The 18,400-nt window shown below is 42.4% G+C and overlaps 1 protein-coding gene across 2 annotated transcripts in view; it reads right to left on the bottom strand.

The window, feature by feature from the left end:
* Window positions 1–18,400, bottom strand: part of LOC116984163 (ankyrin repeat domain-containing protein 26-like) — a 132,883-nt gene that overhangs the window by 100,629 nt on the left and 13,854 nt on the right. The window contains exons 4-10 of one of the 2 annotated variants that reach the window (XM_033038302.1): window positions 15,763–15,936; window positions 13,869–13,975; window positions 12,244–12,381; window positions 9,818–9,966; window positions 5,622–5,672; window positions 950–986; window positions 763–832 (exon numbers count right to left, since the gene is read on the bottom strand). In XM_033038302.1, the coding sequence (XP_032894193.1) occupies window positions 763–832; window positions 950–986; window positions 5,622–5,672; window positions 9,818–9,966; window positions 12,244–12,381; window positions 13,869–13,975; window positions 15,763–15,936 (726 nt within the window). The remainder of the gene's footprint in view (window positions 1–762; window positions 833–949; window positions 987–5,621; window positions 5,673–9,817; window positions 9,967–12,243; window positions 12,382–13,868; window positions 13,976–15,762; window positions 15,937–18,400) is intronic. The other variant, XM_033038303.1, reaches the window with a different exon arrangement.

Below are 18,400 nucleotides of genomic sequence, written 5' to 3'. Positions count from 1 at the left end.
CCACATCTCTTTCATGAGTATGGATATAGCAAACAGATCAACAATTCCAGATACTACATCACAGTCTGTCTCGTCCCTTGTTGTTTTTTAGCAAGTGTTAAATATATGTTTTTGTGTTTTATTTAGCTTGTTTTATGTGGGAGGTGGGGAGAGGGGGAAACTTTTTTTAATCTCTTACCTCGACGGAGATGCGATTTTATTCCATATCGTATCTCTGTCCGCACTGCGGCCTAATATTGTGTAGCTGGAGACCGATTTTGCGCGCGGGACTTAACATCGTAGAGCTGGCGATCCCTGTCGGGGATCATCCTTGGACCTCCAACCAAGGTAGCCTGCGGACTTTAACATCGTGGAACTCGCGGTCCCTGGTTAGAGGCCGACGTTGGGAACTCCAACCGCAGGAGCTTCGACCGCCCCGATACGGGAGCTTTGATCACCCCGACGCGGGAGTTTCAATCGCCCTGACTGCGGTTGGTTCGACTGCCCCGACCACGGGAGAATAAAGAGGAAGAAGATTAGACTTTATTGCCTTCCATCACAGTGAGGAATGTGGGGAATCCGCTGTGGTGGATGTTTATGTTAACTTATGTAGTTGTGTGTCTTGTTGCTTTTTTTTAGTATGGCTGTATGGTAATTCGATTTTCTCTGTACCTTAATTGGGACACGTGACAATAAACAGACCTTTGAATAAAACAATATCCGTGAATATCAGTCATTTAAATTCAAGAATAAGATACACTTAAATCAATGGCAAATTACTACCTTGGAGCTACACTCTAATCCATCTTCTTCAGTTGAAGAAAACCAGGAGTCACCAGAACTCTTTGACTCCCTAAAAGCAAAACATGCAAAGAAAACTCAAATAGATTAAAAAAAACTTCAGAAGATTAGTACAAAATAAGTCTACTTAAGAAATGTTTAAAGTGCAACAGCAATAATCCTAACTTACCCACTAAATGACTCTATCTGAGAAACATCATCTATCACTGGAAAACAAAGCATGTGGAATTAGATTCATCCAAATTTATCTTCAGCTTGGTCTCCTTTGTTCTTTAAAATATTGCTAGACAGTTCATTGATTGACAGAAAAATAATCAAGAGCAGAATCCATATTGAATATGACAATGGATGTTTGTGCAAATTAATTTTCTAAATTCATACACTATTTTTGAGGTTCTGGGCCACATAAAAGGTTCTGTATGAAAATCGACTCTCCGAAGATACAATTTTGAACAAATGATGAAAAGATAGGGATTAAAGATTAGTATCTCAGCACAATCCCCATTGTCCACGAGAGATCTTACGCATTTCTAAAAGATATGCCTACATTAGTTCCTTAATAATGGACGCAAAGAGCATGTGTTAAGCATAATATACAAAATTGGGAATCCACAAATATGTCCCTGGTCATATATTGGTGACCTGGGCAAAAAGAAAATTAGATTAAGCAAGAGGTGGATGAAGTCACCTTCAAACATCGATACTGTTGGATAATTGATATAATCCCTCATTTTCTGAAACCAAATATACAGCATGAAAATAACACAGAAAGATGTTGATGCGACTCCTACAACTTGATCTGTTGGTTTCCAACAATCCCACTGAAGGTAAAAGTGAGATATTGTGGATTAGAGAAATCTGAAACAAAAGCAACAAATGAAGCAAATATCTGCCAGCAAGCCAGTATTCATGGAGGAATAGAAAAGCATTAGGGCGAACATTTCAACTAAATGGCTTTTCATCAGAACAATGAAATGTTTACAAGGTTTCTCAACAGGTGCTTGTTGAACTGGTGTCAGAGCCATAAAGCACGGAAAAGGCCCGTAGGCCTAATTTGTACATGCCGACCAAGATACCCCATTTGCACATGTTTGGACCATATCCCTTCAACATTTCCTAATCACATACCTATCCAAATGTCTTTTAAATGTTATTATACCTGCGTCAACTACTACCTCTGGTAGCTCGTTCCATATAGTTGCTCCTCAAGTTTTTATGAAATCGTTCCCATCTCACATTAAACCTACGCCCTAAGCTTGTTGATTCCTCTGCCCTATCTATTTCACTCATGATTTTATACAGCTCTATAAGATCACCCCAATAGCCACTTTGGATAAAGTCCTAGCCTGCCCATTTTCTCTCTATGGTTCAGGGCCTCGAATCTTGGCAACATCCTCAGTACAACTGCAACGTAACATCCCAACCTCTATGTTGAATTCCTTAACTGATGAAGGGAATTCCCTAACTAAAAAACCTATTTCAACCTATCTACTTATAATGCCACCTTCAGGTAACCACATAGTTATACTCCTAGAGCCCTCTGCTCTACAAATACTACACAAGATCTTACTTTTGGTGAACATTTTAGTGAACAAAGTAAACATTTAGTGTAGACACAAGAAACTGTAGATGCTGGTTTACAAAAAACATAAAATGCTGGAGCAGGTCAGGCATTGTTTAGATTAATTTATAGATATAGCGTAACAACAAGCCCTTCAGTCCACCAAATCCATGCCAATCATTAATCACTCGCACGCTAGTTCCATGTTATCCCACTTTCACATCCTACACACTATGGCCAATTTACAGAAGCCAATTAACCTACAAATCTGCACGTCTTTGGAATGTGGGAGGCAACTGGAGAAAACGCGGTCACAGGGAGAACGTAGAAACTCCGCACAGACAGCATCGTAGTCAGAACCCGGGTCTCTGAAGCTGTGCGGCAGCGGCATGAGAGAATAAGGTTAATAAATCTGGATTAAAATCTGAGGTGCAATGACAAATCTTAAGATCATTCAATTCCAATTGACACATTTATTTATTTTGAATCAAAGCAACTGGAGAAGGAACCAATAGGCAAACACTTTTTTGGGGGGTAAATCTTGTATCCTGAAAGGCTTTTCTTTCTTCTATGCTAAGTTTGAGGCTTTGTTCTACATTCTAAAACACCCTAATTTGCCATATTCAAATAGACCAAACAAATATTGAAAACAACAGCACATGCCAGGTGAATAAAATGCATTGTAGCTCCTGAGAAATTGAGGATCGGTCCTCCAATCCTCTCTATAGATAAAAGAGGTGGTCGAGAGGAGGAAGGTGGGAAATGTGACACTCTTGATCAAAAAGGACTGCAAAACATGTCTACCAAACAGAAACCAGTTTAACCCTGATGATGGGAATGTCTTAGAAATGATAAGAGGAAAAAATGGTAGGCACTTAGAAAAATTTGAGTTAGTAATATAACAGAACAATAATAGGAAGAGCTGTAATATCAAGGAACTGCAGATGCCAGTTTACCAAAGAAAGACACTAAATGCTGGAGCAGCTTAGCGGGTCAGGCAGCATCTCTGGAGAATATGGATAGGTGACATCTCGGTCAGGTCCCTTCTTCAGACTACAGGGGGTGGAGGGGGCAGGATAGAGCATGGCAAACACATGCAAGGGGGTCTGTTGTTCCGGGATGGTGCCAGTGTACGCATGGAACAAGGACCATTTGACGTGGCCAACAAAAGGGTAGACATAGCTGAGGTCCTTGCCAATGATCATGGCTACACCTTTAACTTGGAGAAAGTTAGAAGTAGTTTAGGAAAATCGAAAGAAAATTTATTGAGGGCGAAGGAGAGTTTTGGTAGAGGGAAATTGGTTGGGTCTCTGTTCATGGAAGAAACGGAGGGCCTTGAGGCCGTCCTGGTGGGGTATGGAAGTGTAGAGGCACTGGATGTCCATGGCAAAGGTGAAGCATTGGGGGCCTAGATATTGAAAGCTATTGAAGTGTGTGTGAGGTGTTTTAGATATAGGTTGGAAGGGACTGGATAGGAAGGGACTGGAGAGTGGATAGGATAGAATCCAGGTTTGGGTGGAGATGAGTACATTGGGGATAATAATAATGATTATATCAAAAAGAAATAATAATTATAATAAGAGCTTTATTAATTTGTTAAAGGCACATTTCCTTGGATGCATTTGCTTGAATATTTTGATGATATAACAGAAATCTGATGAAAAATGATGCAGATTTTATGCAAGGCATATGACACACACTTACGTAAAAAAGATTGAAGCTCATGAAATAATAGTCAGTGACAGAATGGATAGGAATTGTCTGAAAAATAGCTAAGTAATATGATGAATGGCTTCTGTTACATATTGGAGTGGTGTATACTGGTGATCTCAGGTTCTGTGCAAGGGGTACTTTTTTAATACAAAATATAATGAGAAGCATATAGTTGTGCTGGTTAAAGTTACAACATTTACAGATGTTGCAAAACAAGGAATTGTGGGAAAGAGAGCAATAACAGTGAGCATCTATAGAAAGGGTGGGCAAATGGCAGATGATATATATGATTATGTTTTGGAATAAAGAATGAGGAGAGGCACCACAGGCACGATTCTGAAGGATATGAAGGGACAGACAGATTTGGATTCATAAGCAATATAAATCTTTCAAAGTGGCATCAGCAGGTCCATCCACTATATCCCAAATCCACAGTAATGGGGTCCGTTAAAATGAGCATTTACTGTACTCACATTAGAGAAACAACCAATCTGAATAAAAGGTCTCTCAGGAAGCGTCACTTACTCCTTTTCTCCAGAGATGCTGCCAGACCCGCTGAGATACTCCAGCTTTTTGTGTCTATCTTTCCACTACCTCGGAGTGATCTTTTTCATTGATTTCAATGAACATGAACAGTTTTGAGGGATTACATTGTTTGTGCTGTTTGGAATCTAATTGTTGGATTTGTTTAGTGTTGAGCATTTCAGCAGATTTTAAATGAATACATTCCAACTGTTAAAGTTGTATTTATTTGTGTCGCATGATTTTGGATATTTCTCTTCTGAGTCACACGGTGTTTTGACATTAATTCCATTTTAGTGGGCTTAACTACCTGACAACCATTGGTGCAAAGTGTTTAAGGCATATTATACTTTGCACTAGCAGCACCCTTCTGTTCCATCACGTTAATGAACCTGCAAGCGGAAGGTCCTGCCATTGCAAAATGACAGAATCTGCCACTTTGCAGCAGGTTATTAACAGAGGGTGTGTAAAAGTTGTGTAATATTTTTCTTAACACCACCAAGTGGCACAAACTACAAATTCTGGACCAACGTGCAACATATATTTTTAAGATCTATATTTAATAAAATTAATAAAATGCATGTGTAAGTTTATGTTCACGGGCAGAAGATATATGAAAAAGTATCATCAATGTAGAGATATTCTCTTGTACAATAGGATAGCAACATTCCCATCTCCATTCCTAAATAGAAATAACAGTTTAACACGTAACAAAAAGCAAAAGGGAGTGCAAACTGGCTAAAGCTTTAAATAAAAAAATTGCAACTCTGAGCAAACAGGATAAGATAGATTTTAATAATTGGTCAAAATTAATAGTATGGTCAAAATTTAAAATATTCTGAAACAATTATATAATCTATGACATACAGTAGTTATCGAACATTTCCAGATTAGATTTTTACTGGAGGAATTAATAGTACATGTACATGTTAGAAAATCCTATTTTGTATGTTCACTAAATACAGTGTGAAAGGGAGAACATGTAGATGTCACATGGATTATGTTTGTGTATTTTTTTCCAGAAAGTTATGATTCTCAATACTACCTTTGTCAGAATCACTTGCTCTTGACTCCAGTTCAGGAGACTCCTGATATTCTATGTCCATAGGAATGGGCATGAGAAACAGATGAAACAAAATCAGAAACAAAAGAAAAAAAAACAGATAAAATAGCAAACTCTAAACAAACAAAATGTCAGGAGAAATATGCTAGGTACACAAAATTGCTGGGGAAACTCAGCGGGTGCAGCAGCATCTATGGAGCGAAGGAAATAGGCGACGTTTCGGGCCGAAACCCTTCTTCAGACTGATGGGGGGTGGGGAAAGAAAGAAGGAAAAGGGGAGGAGGAGGAGGAGCCCGAGGGCGGGCGGATGGGAGGGTGGGAGGAGACAGCTAGAGGGTTAAGGAAGGGGAGGAGACAGCACGGGCTAGCCAAATTGGGAGAATTCAATGTTAATGCCATAAGGACGCAAGGTCCCCAGACGGAATATGAGGTGCTGTTCCTCCAATTTCCGCTGTTGCTCACTCTGGCAATGGAGGAGACCCAGGACAGAGAGGTCGGATTGGGAATGGGAGGGGGAGTTGAAGTGCTGAGCCACCGGGAGGTCAGGTAGGTTATTGCGGACTGAGCGGAGGTGTTCGGCGAAACGATCGCCCAACCTACGCTTGGGTCTCACCGATGTAAATCAGCTGACATCTAGAGCAGCGGATGCAGTAGATGAGGTTGGAGGAGATACAGGTGAACCTTTGTCGCACCTGGAACGACTGCTTGGGACCTTGAATGGAGTCGAGGGGGAAGGTGAAGGGACAGGTGTTGCATTTCTTGCGGTTGCAACGGAAAGTGCCCGGGGAGGGGGTGGTGCGGGAGGGAAGGGAAGAATTGACGAGGGAGTTGCGGAGGGAGCGGTCTTTGCGGAAGGCAGACATGGGGGGAGATGGGAAGATGTGGCGAGTGGTGGGGTCACGTTGGAGGTGGCGGAAATGGCGGAGGATTATGTGTTGTATTTGTCGGCTGGTGGGGTGAAAGGTGAGGACCAGAGGGACTCTGCCCTTGTTGCGTGTGCGGGGATGGGGAGAGAGAGCAGTGTTACGGGGTATGGATGAGACCCTGGTGTGAGCCTCATCTATGGTGGCGGAGGGGAATCCCCGTTCCCTGAAGAACGAGGACATTTCCGATGCCCTGGTATGAAATGTCTCATCCTGGGAACAGATGCGGCGTAGGCGGAGGAATTGGGAGTAGGGGATGGAGTCTTTACAGGGGGCAGGGTGGGAAGACGTGTAGTCCAGATAGCCATGTGAGTCAGTGGGTTTGTAATGTATGTCGGTCAGGAGTCTGTCCCCTGCGATGGAGATGGTGAGGTCAAGGAATGGTAGGGAAGTGTCGGAAATCGTCCAGGTGTATTGGAGTGCCGGATGGAAGTTGGTGGTGAAGTGGATGAAGTCAGTCAGTTGTGTGTGGGTGCAGGAGGTGGCACCAAAGCAGTCGTCAATGTAACGGAGGTAGAGGTCGGGGATGGGGCCCTGGTACGTCTCGAACAAGGATTGTTCAACGTGCCCGACAAAGAGGCAGGCGTAGCTGGGGCCCATGCGTGTGCCCATAGCTACGCCTTGTGTTTGGAGGAAATGGGAGGAGTCAAATGTAAAGTTATTGAGGGTGAGGACCAACTCCGCTAAGCGGAGGAGAGTGTCAGTGGCTGGGTATAGGTGGCAGGGGAAATATGCTGACAGGGGAAAACAATCTAGAAGCTTTTTCTAGGCTGTGCGAATATTGAAGTAAGACATTTGAGTGGCACCTAGTCAAGCATGAGACCTACACATATTTTGCACAAACTCTTCCGAAGTGTATGGCAAATGGTTGGCATAATGTTGTAGGCAATATGCAGCAATATGTCAAAAAAGCCTGGTAAATGTGGCTGTTGCAGGAATATCTACAGAGCTTCCAACCGCATAATGCAGAGCAAGGGCAAGTCATTCAAACTCAATGTGCTGGCACTGACTAAATTATATACTTCTGCAAGACTGACTGACCATACTACTATTATTTCTGCTTTGCACAAAGACTATTATTGCAGTTTTCTGCACAAGGAATTCTGTTTACTATTGCCTCTGTAGTAGCTTCAATCACCTCACAGCAATAAAGGTAAGGAAGCAAAGAACCAAAATAGATATGCATTAAGAATTCAAAATACTGTCGTGACTAATGGCAAACGATAACCTTGTTGCTTCTGAAGAAGGAATAAAAGACCATATTATAGCAATATAATAACAGCTCCTGATAATCTTGCCATAGAATATGGGAGCAATTTTCTGAGTACAACTCTATGACTCATCTAAAAATCTAATTTTCGTTAATTTAGAGGACATTCATCTTTCAACACTGCATCGATTACTTAATTCCATGGATTATCATCTCTATATGATGGCTTATCCTACCTTTCTTTCGCATACCTTGCATTTAACACACCGCAATAAGTGGAAAATATCAAAATTATGCCAAAAGTAGTTTTCTCATAAATTAAATTGAAAATGCCGCTAAATCTATAGAAGTAAATACGGCACTTTATATTTATGCAACTACATAGTACATTTTAATCATAGAATCATAAGGTTTTCACTACATCTCTACTTTCAAACAAAAAATAATCCCCATTCTTTAGATAGACAAAAATGCTGGAGAAACTATGGAGTGAAGGAAATAGACGACGTTTCGGATCGAGACACTTCTTCAGACTGATGTGGGGGTGGGAGGGGTGGGGGCGAGGCGGGAAGAAGAAAGGAAGAGGCGGAGACAGTGGGCTGTGGGAGAGCTGGGAAGGGGAGGGGAAAGAAGGAGAAAGCAGGGACTACCTTAAAGCAGGGACTACCTTTCTCCTTCTTCCCCTCCCCTTCCCCACTGTCTCCGCCTCTTCCTTTCTTCGTCCAGCCTCCCCCACCCCCACATCAGTCTGAAGAAGGGTCTCGACCCGAAACGTCCCCTATTTCCTTCGCTCCATGGATGCTGCCTCACTCGTTGAGCTTCTCCAGCATTTTTGTCGACCTTCGATTTTCCAGCATCTGCAGTTCCTTCTTACCCATTCTTTACATGGTCACATTTAAAATCTTAATACTTGCCCATAAATCTACCCACGGAGTCTCATCTTCTCTAACCATGACCCCACATCATCATCCCCTGCACAACCTCGCCTCACATCCAATCACCAGTTCCGTCTGCTTCCGAAATTTCAATTCAGCCAACCGTAACATTTGAATCTCTCATATCAAACTCTGGCTTTAGAACCCCAGCATCCTAAATCACTTCCTAGCCTTAAACTTCAAACTATATAACTGATCAAGCTTTTCATAATAAAATAAAAGTTAACAAGTGCAATAACCAACCCTTGGCAAAGAATTAGTCAAGTTGACCAAAAGCTTTTTGGATTAGATTTGTAAGAGGCAGAGTGGCAAGGATTCAGAAAGGTGAGCTTCGTCCCAGTTTGGTGGTGGATAGAAACAAGAAACTGTACATGCTGGTTCACAAAAAAAAGGACACAAAGTGCTGGTGTAACTCAGCAGATCAGGGAGCATCCCTGAAGAACATGGATAGGTGTCCTTTCAGGTCGGGACCCTTCTTCAGGCTGGAGTGTTGGTGATGGGATGCAAGCCTAGGACCTGCCTGAAACGTTGCGTTACTCCAGAACTTTTTGTTTGAGGATAAAATAAGGGTTGGCAACAAAAGGGGATGTGGAGGCATGAGATGCGAGAACTGGTATATCTCCCTCATTCCCTTACTATCCCCATCTCCTCCGGCCTCTCCTATTACTCCCATCTCCCGAATGCTCCGCTCACCCCCTTGCTCTGACCCACTTTCTACACCCTCACTGCATAATTCATCATTTCTGATCCACACTATCCCTCTGAACCCCACCATACTCTCCTTCTCCCACACAACTCTAAACAACTTTGAGTCGCTGAATGGATGGATGGTCTCAGAAAAGAAAATCACTGATTGCACTCAAACTCGGAAACAAAATATGTTCCACAGTTCTTTATCCAGTTCTGTCATTAAATCATTCAAGTAAACATCAGCAGCTGCTTTCACGCAATTTGATTAACATTATTTTGTAAAAATAGTTTTCAAATTGGATTTAAAACTGCAGTGCTTATACACTTTGAAATTAACAAAAAACAAAAGTATCTCATCACACAGTGCAGAAATATGTTCAAAACATTTCAATATTATATCACATTTTCTCTTAAACTTACTTTCTTTATCTATGGCTGGTCCTCCAAATCCAATGTTTACTTTAGCAGCATGATCCGGAGTATTGGGCACCCCCTTTATCTTTCTCGGTCCATAATGTGGTGATTGAAGTCTCTTTTTTGTATTATGCTCAATGATTAGATGAGAACAACTGTACAAATCAAAGTAAATATATTGCGTATAAGTTTTGCCCAAAGTGGAAGAAATATTTTTGGACAATTTCCACCTTTAACATATAATTATTTTTGGTTTTCAAAAAATAAATCAAAAAGGTATAGAGAAACAATTGGAAATGTTCGTTTCATTCCGAAATCAATTAAACAAAATATACAGCACAGAAGATTGTCATTTAGCCAATCATACTTCAACAGCTTTTTCTCAAGTAACAAACTATTTCCTGTACCCTGCCCTGAAACCAATACCCTCCATCAAAATATTTACCTATCCCACTTTTAAAAATCACTGTTGAATCTATCAATTGTCATGCTTCAACTCTCATTCCAGTTAATGTATTCAGATCATAAAACCTCAACTCACTTCTGGTTCTTTAACTAATTATCTAAAATCTGTATTCTCTACCATCCCTTTCTGCCGTGGAAACAGTTTCTCCTAATTTACTCGAAAACAGTCAGTATTTTGAATGACTCCTGCAAAAAATAAATCAGCAGCTGCAACAGGGGTATATTTCATCACAATCCCTAACCTATTGACCTTACATATCACTCAAATATTATTCAACTCAGCGACCAACTTGGATAAAAAGGAGATGAACTGAACCATGTTTCAAGCAGGTTCCAATCTAGAAAATATTCAACCACTAGACAGCATGCATGTTAAGTAACAGAAGGAACATGCTACAGAGCTAAGAAATCCTAAAACCATTTGATTAAAACAGCACTCTACAGAAATAGCATATACAGACAATGAATGGTAAATGATCATCAAACAGGAAGAGAAAATATCATAACATAATCATATTCAAAAATGGTAAAGCCCAACAAACAAGTGCAAAGACCATCTTCAGCCAGTCGTGGCAATGTGATCTACTGAACTTTCCTTCCGAAGACATCACATTGCAGATGTAGTCGGTCAATTTGTTTCATTCATGAAGCGGTAAAACAAATTGAACAGAGGAAAATATGGGACCCATATAATATCCATGTGAAGTTGAAGATTTATGTTCCAAGCATTTACTCAGGGGTGTCCAATCCAATACAAAAAGGATAAATCCACTTATCCTGTTATACATCAATCCACACTTAATCATCATCAACATAATGCAGGATGACGTTGACAGCACTATCACCAATTACTAACCAATAACCTGCTCCAAGGTGTCTGGTGTGACCTTCCACAAGTTCATTTTCCAGACTGCAATGACTTTGGTTCAATAATATTAAGTACTAACATAAACTGAGCATTTAATTTAGTGATCTATCTGCTTTATTATAAAGTATATACTTTAATATACTAGCTAACAAAATATTATTGATAGAGCAATGAGATTAGATTGTAGCATTTCTCGCCGTAATATTGCAACAGGTTTACCATTAGAGTGGAGCTAATCCGGAAAACAAATGAAAAACCATTCAACCAATGCAAGATCTACTTTAGAACCAAGAATACTTCGATTTGAATCGCTAAACTGCAGTAAACGGTCATTGCTTGCATGTGCAAACATTCAAAAGCATATAAAATGGGCCTCCGGCACAACATCTGGAAAATATAGGAACTCCACCAACCTGTCCCTAGCATACAATACTGCCCAATGGCAATAACGGTTCACGACGAGACCCTGGAATCCTATATCTTGGAAATCTCCTCTCAATGAAGATAAATATTGGTGATGAAATTCACTATCGTCAAGGATCCTGATCCACCAATATCCCTCCCTTTGATATAATTCTGCAGCATGTCTGGATAGCAGACATCTTAAAGTTAGAGAGACATACCCCAATACAGCCACAATCTTCCAAATCCACCAGCAACTCAACATCAGCTTCCTCTCCCCGACCAACATTCTCAGAACTGAAGCTCTGGGTCTCGACCCAAAACGTCACCCATTCCTTCTCTCCAGAGATGCTGCCTGTCCCACTAAGTTACTTCAGCATTTTGTGTCTACCCTCTCATAATACTCATTTGGCCCCAATTGGTAGGTCGCATCAGTCTGATGCCAACAACTGAAAGAAACTCTACTTCCAAGTTCTTTCAGCAGGTGGACAAATTTCTCAAAGCCTCCTTGAAAATGAGTAACATCATCAGTGACCCGTGGGAATTCCTGGTTCATGCCACTCAAAGTACAGAAAGAGCATTTGGGATGGCATTAAGAATCTCACATCTACTCATTAGGGGTACACAGAAACCCAGAGAATGCCAAATTCATTAGATCAACATGAAGACATTAAAAAAATGAGACCAAGATCCTTACGCATGGTGGCCATTCATAAGAGCATGATCTTCAGCTGTCCATCCTTTATCTTCTTTTAATGATGCATCTATACCATAATGTAGAAGTAACTTAACCAAGTTAATTTGTCCATTGCTCGCAGCGATCATCAGGGCAGTTCTACAAGAGGCAGAATAAAGAAGATTCATAAATTATTGCCCAGTTATAAATTTAGGTTGCAGACTATATATAAAATGTTCCATTCCTCTTTGGCTGCTATATGCAGCTGACTCATATTTTGTTCACAAAATCGACACAACTTGAATGAACAATATCCATAAAATGGAACTTCCAGCGTGTGCCGCTTCGATGGCAGCCTTTGTCCTTTGCGTCTTTTTTTTGTGATTTTTTAGTGTGTTTAAAAAGTATGTGTTAATGTTCTCTGGTTTGTTTTATGTTGGGGGGGGGGGGTGGGTGGGGTGGGCGATGAGGGGTCGGGGGAAACTTGCCGGAGATGCGATTGTTTTCTGGATCGTATCACCGGTCGCTCTGCAGCCTAACATCATGGAGCTGGAGGCCTTGCTCGGAACTGATTTAGAACCCGAATTTTTAGGCATTTTCCCCATAGTGCGCAAATATTGTCTGTTATGAATTGAGTTTTTTTAAAACATGTGCTCTTACTGATCAATAGGCTTTATGCTCTATGCCTTAGACTTTATTTGGCCTTAAAGCACAAGCTAAAAAAATCAACAATAACAATTCACGATAACAGGATGTGATCTCCACCAGTGTTGTTCAACAAAACCAAGCAAATCTAACCCATGTAGCAAAAGACTAAAAGGGCATCAAGTCAACATTTTAGACAGTGAAGTCTGGAGTTATTAGCCAAACTGCAGAATGTTCATGTAAACGGTTTTGCTTTCCTTGAAGAAATTAAAGTGTAGTTTAATATTGTAGTGAGACCTTACATGCAAGATGCTTGAAAGGTCAGAAAAGGCAATGCTCTGATAGACCACAGCACTTCTCAAGTTATTAAATCAGTGGTCTATTAAAATATCTTAAATTCACTGATGTCAATGAACATTACTTTTCTTTTAGCACTTGGGCTTGTATTCTTCCCTTAATCAGCAATTGAATGCATGTAAATCTGTGAAATTCAAAGCTTTTAACTTAAGAGACATTTAGCGGATAGGTAATATAATGCTGAAGGAGATATTCCCTTGCTTTGTGATGGTATTTCAAATATTAAAGATTACACTCCGAAAAGCTAGTTGCTCTTGATGATTGGCATTAAAATGCATATCCTACAATTAATCACCATGGAGAACCTCACTGAATAAACCAGATTTAATTTTATCAATAGATGAAAAACAAATTCTGGTTGCAATTAGTAAATGGCATGGAACCCATTTAAAAAATCAAGACCAATATGGTAGAACAATCAGAATGAATTTAAGTAATGGAATACCAGTAATTTCTCTCAACTGCTTTTGCATGTGGACTCATGTTATTGATAACCAGAAAGAATAGTATAATCAAAGCAAAAAACAGTGCTGAATAGGTATTATTTCAAAGGTAACAAAGTAAAATTCGCAACAAAAAAATCATATGCATATTTCTCTCAATTTCTTAATGCAGCAACATAGATTTATAATGTGTAAACTTGCCTCCCAGTTCTGTCCCTGGCATTCACATCCGCACCCTTTTTAAGAATATATTCTGCCATTTCTTGATGTTTAGCAGTAATTGCTAACAGCAATGGAGTACAGCCATCCTTTGAAATAAACAATTGATAAAAGTCATTTAAATATCACAGAATAATTAACAATTATAGAGGTTACAAATGTGTTACATAATTTTCACATCTTACTAGAAACTGGTATCAACTTATAATTTTGCTGAAAGATCTTTAAATTCAAACACAAGTTCTTAAAAAAATAGGTTGAGGTCTTGGTGATGGAACTTTACATTCAGTTGCAATCTTATAACAGCATAATCGTGATGTGATCCATTTACAAACATGTCTTAAAATGTCTTTTTTTTCCCAGAGCTATTTACGGTGTTTTGTATTATTTTTCTGAATATGAGGGTCAATATGAAAAGGAGGTGCCTTCAGTGAGAAACCTTCCTAATGTCTCTAATTCATGAGGAAAAGGTTTCCCCAACTGTACTGCTGGGTTTTGATACAGTGACGATGAAAGGAATGAAAGGGATATTCATATATGACTTCAAGGAGGATAAGGAGTCTACGAAGTTTTTGTTCATACTGGCAAAATAATTCTTGGATTTGTGAAGTGCTTCCGACTCGTGGACTTTTCGCATCTCCCTCAGAGCTCGCTTTCTCACCATGCCTTGAATTATCAGAAATTATGGATCCATTACTCTCATTATCCATCTTTTCATTATATAGAGAACTCAGGGTAGCAATTTAAGAAGGAATTTTACGACATCTAGCATCTCTAAGAACATAAGAAGTGGGGTAATCCCAGAATTACTGGTTTGGGTGGACGGAAATGTCAGTCAAATTGTAAATAAGGAAAATAATCTAAAAGCCCGCTACTTAAGTTGCAAAAACAGCACCAGGAAAACATCAGTCATTGTAATATCACAAAATGGGTTAAATAGAAAAACTAAAAAAAGGTGGCGATGATGTATTAACTTTGAGCAATCAGGAATTAAAAATTGGTTTGAAACTGAGCGTGCTACACTCTATCTAAATTTAGAGAAATTAACTACAGCTCTGTGAAGCTACCCTGATCTGCCATTAATCAGAATAAAGTTCAAAATACATTGGCATGAAAAAGATTATTTATTACATTGTCAAGAGTTATTAATGTAGCTGCATCTGCCCAAAATATATACGCACTTAAGACATAACAACTGATTAACATTAATGAAAATGATTTGTAATTCCTTTTAGGCAAAGTGATCGCTCATTTCAAATGTGAATTTTATTAAGTGATGAAGAGCAGATACTAGTTTTATTGGGAAGTCATATAATATGTCAAGACTAAAAACATTTGAGACATAAAATAATCTACTTTAATAACTTAGTTCAAATAAGGCTAGATATCTAGAATGATAAAATAAAGATTTGGAATGCATGTGACAATTCTTGCAATTTATCCATTTTAGTTTTGGAATCAGATATTGTGTTTTTGTATAGCACAAATTATTTGTTATCTGATTATACCGCAAGCAATTCATTATGGTAATTTAATAATTAAATATAATATTAATTTCCAGGCAACCATTACAAGTGTAACTGAGATTTGGGTTGTCTAAAAAAGTTATTACAAGACATCCAATTTATATTTACATATAATTTTAATTCTATCTTAATTTGATTTGATTTGATACCATAATTGCTTTGGATTCAGATTCGATAAAAAACCCTACTCAAGTATACTAAACTGTACACGTGTACATATAAATTGGCAGCATGTTAATCTGCACCTAAACACACACTGTAAGAATTGACAGGAAACAGTGATAATTCTGCATAATTCAGAAGATATGAAAAGATTACTGTTATTATTACAAAGAAATTAAAGCAAGCACCTTATCTTGAGCATTTATGTTTGCCCCATGCTCCAGCAAGTGCATTACCAAAGAGATATTAGGGATCATGGCAGCAAGATGCAGGGCAGTTTGTCCATTAATGTCCACCAGGTTGGGATCAGCATCATGGCCTAGTAAGATAACTGCACAATCCTCCTGTTCACACTGTACTGCCTGTTTGATGAGGTAACAACAATGTTTATGCAGTATTTTATTCCACAAATAGGTACATTTGAAGCATAAAAACAGATGGCAATTGTTTTGCCAACATTCTGATATTAGCGAGATATTCAGGATGGGACTAGGAATCCATACTATTGATTGAGATAAGGCTGGAGCAACTCTAGGCAGTGACCTCAGCCCAACCATCTTCACGTTGTAGTGCGTGGGTCTCAAAAGGAAGCACGAAGTCCAGTGTTGTAGGGAGGTCCAAACGAGAGAAAGATGGCACCCAAACCCCTGCCTTTAAACCCTCTGGTTAAGGACCGCCTCCGGACTGAACCACTCCCGGGCCGAGGGGTTAGACAGCATGATGGTGCGACCCTTGGGAGCCACCACAGGACCCCCCCCCCCCCCAGAACCCGAGGCACGAAACGCACCGGCGGGCGCACGACCCGGCCGGCCCGCGTGCGGAAGTCAGCAGATTGAGGGGCTGGCGGAGGCATAGGTGGAGGGACAGGACGAGGGAATGGTCGAGGGACCGGCGGGAGGACAGGTGGAGTGACAGGCAGAGGGAGCCGTGAAGGGGGCCGGCCCCCCATGTCCAGCACAAAAGTCGTCTGCCCATGTTCCAGCACCCGGAACGGGCCCTCGTAAGGCCTCTGGAGTGGCGTCCAGTGGGCATCACGGCGCAGGAAAACGTATGAGCAGTCCCTGAGGGCTGATGGCACATGCGGGCGAAATGTCCCATGGCGGGACGTCGGGACGGGTGCGAGCCTGCCAACTCGCTCACGAAGGCGCTTTAGGGTGGATGAGGGTGTCCCCCGCTGCCCCGGCGCCGACGGCACGAACTCCCCGGGCACCGTGAGTGGCGACCCATACACGAGCTCCGCCGATGATGAGGCCAAGTCCTCTTTAGGAGCAGTCCGGATGCCCATCATGACCCACGGCAACTTGTCCATCCAGTCCGGGCCGGAGAGTCGCGCCTTCAGCGTTGCCTTTAGCTGCCGGTGGAACCTCTCCACCAGACCGTTAGCTTGCGGGTGGTAAGCCGTGGTGTGGTGTAGCCGCACCCCCAGCAAGCGAGCCATGGCTGACCACAGCTCGGAGGTGAACTGTGGCCCCCGATCTGAGGAGATGTGAGCCGGCACCCCGAAGCGAGCAATCCAGTGCGCGGACAACGCACGAGCGCACGTAGCCGTTGAAGTGTCGGCCAGCGGAATGGCCTCCGGCCACCGCGTGAAGCGGTCCACCATTGTGAGAAGGTGGGTGATGCCCCGGGACGGCGGGAGAGGCCCTACAATGTCTATGTGGAGATGGTCGAACCGCCGGTGAGGTAGACCAAACTCCTGGAGCGGCGCACGGACATGGCGCTGGATTTTTGCCGTCTGGCACGGAATGCAGGTGCGAGCCCAATGGCCAACCTGCTTGCGCAGACCGTGCCACATGAAATGAGCGGCAACTAGTGCCGTTGTCGCCCGGATTGATGGGTGAGACAGTCCGTGGATGACATCAAAAACCCTCCGGCGCCAGGCGGCAGGGACGATGGGGCGCGGCTGACCGGACGATACATCGCACAGGATGGTCGCTCCTCCAGGACCGAGAGGGACATCCTCAAGGCGGAGGCCGGAGATGGCAGTCCGGTAGGCGGGCACCTCATCGTCTGTGAGCTGTGCCTCTGCCAGAGCAGAATAGTCAATTCCGGGCGCCACCTCGAAAACGGCGTTGATAGCGGGGCGGGACAATGCGTCGGCCACCCGGTTCTCCTTCCCCACGACGTAGCGGATTGACGTGGCACACTCCGAAATGTAGGCCAAATGCCGCTGCTGTCGTGTGGACCAGGGGTCGGAAACCTTTGCCAGGGCGAAAGTGAGCGGCTTGTGGTCCGTGTAGGCGGTGAACGGGCGGCCCACCAGGAAGTAGCGGAAGTGGCGCACTGCCAGGTACAGAGCCAGGAGCTCGCGATCGAACGCGCTGTATTTCGTCTGCGCGCGGTTGAGGTGCCATCTGAAGAAGGCCAGGGGCCGCCAACCTCCGCCCGTCAGTTGCTCCAGCACAGCGCCCACTCCGAGGCGTCCACCGTGAGAGCAGTCGGGGCATCTTCCCGTGGGTGCACCAGTAGTACGGCCCGAGCCAGGGCCTCCTTCGAGCCGCCAAATGCAGCCACTGCCTCGTGGGTCCATTCAACGGCTTTGTTCTGCCCACTCGCCAGGAGTTGATACAGAGGCCGCATGATGTGGGCCGCGGATGGAACGAAACGGTGGTAAAACGCCACCATACCGTCAAACTCCTGCAGGCCACGCACCGTGCGTGGGCGGGGAAACCGACGGATGGCGTCGACCCTGTCAGGCAGGGGAACCGCGCCTTGCGCAGTCACGCGGTGGCCGAGGAAGTCAATCTCGGTCACCCCAAAACGGCACTTTTTGAGGTTGATGGCCAAACCATGTTCGCTGAGCCGCTGACAGAGCTGCCGAAGGTG

The sequence above is a fragment of the Amblyraja radiata genome, chromosome 19 (assembly GCF_010909765.2).
Source record: "Amblyraja radiata isolate CabotCenter1 chromosome 19, sAmbRad1.1.pri, whole genome shotgun sequence".
Lineage (NCBI taxonomy): Eukaryota > Metazoa > Chordata > Chondrichthyes > Rajiformes > Rajidae > Amblyraja > Amblyraja radiata.
Note: the sequence above shows the minus strand (reverse complement) of the source record. Positions and strands in the feature narration are given on the sequence as shown.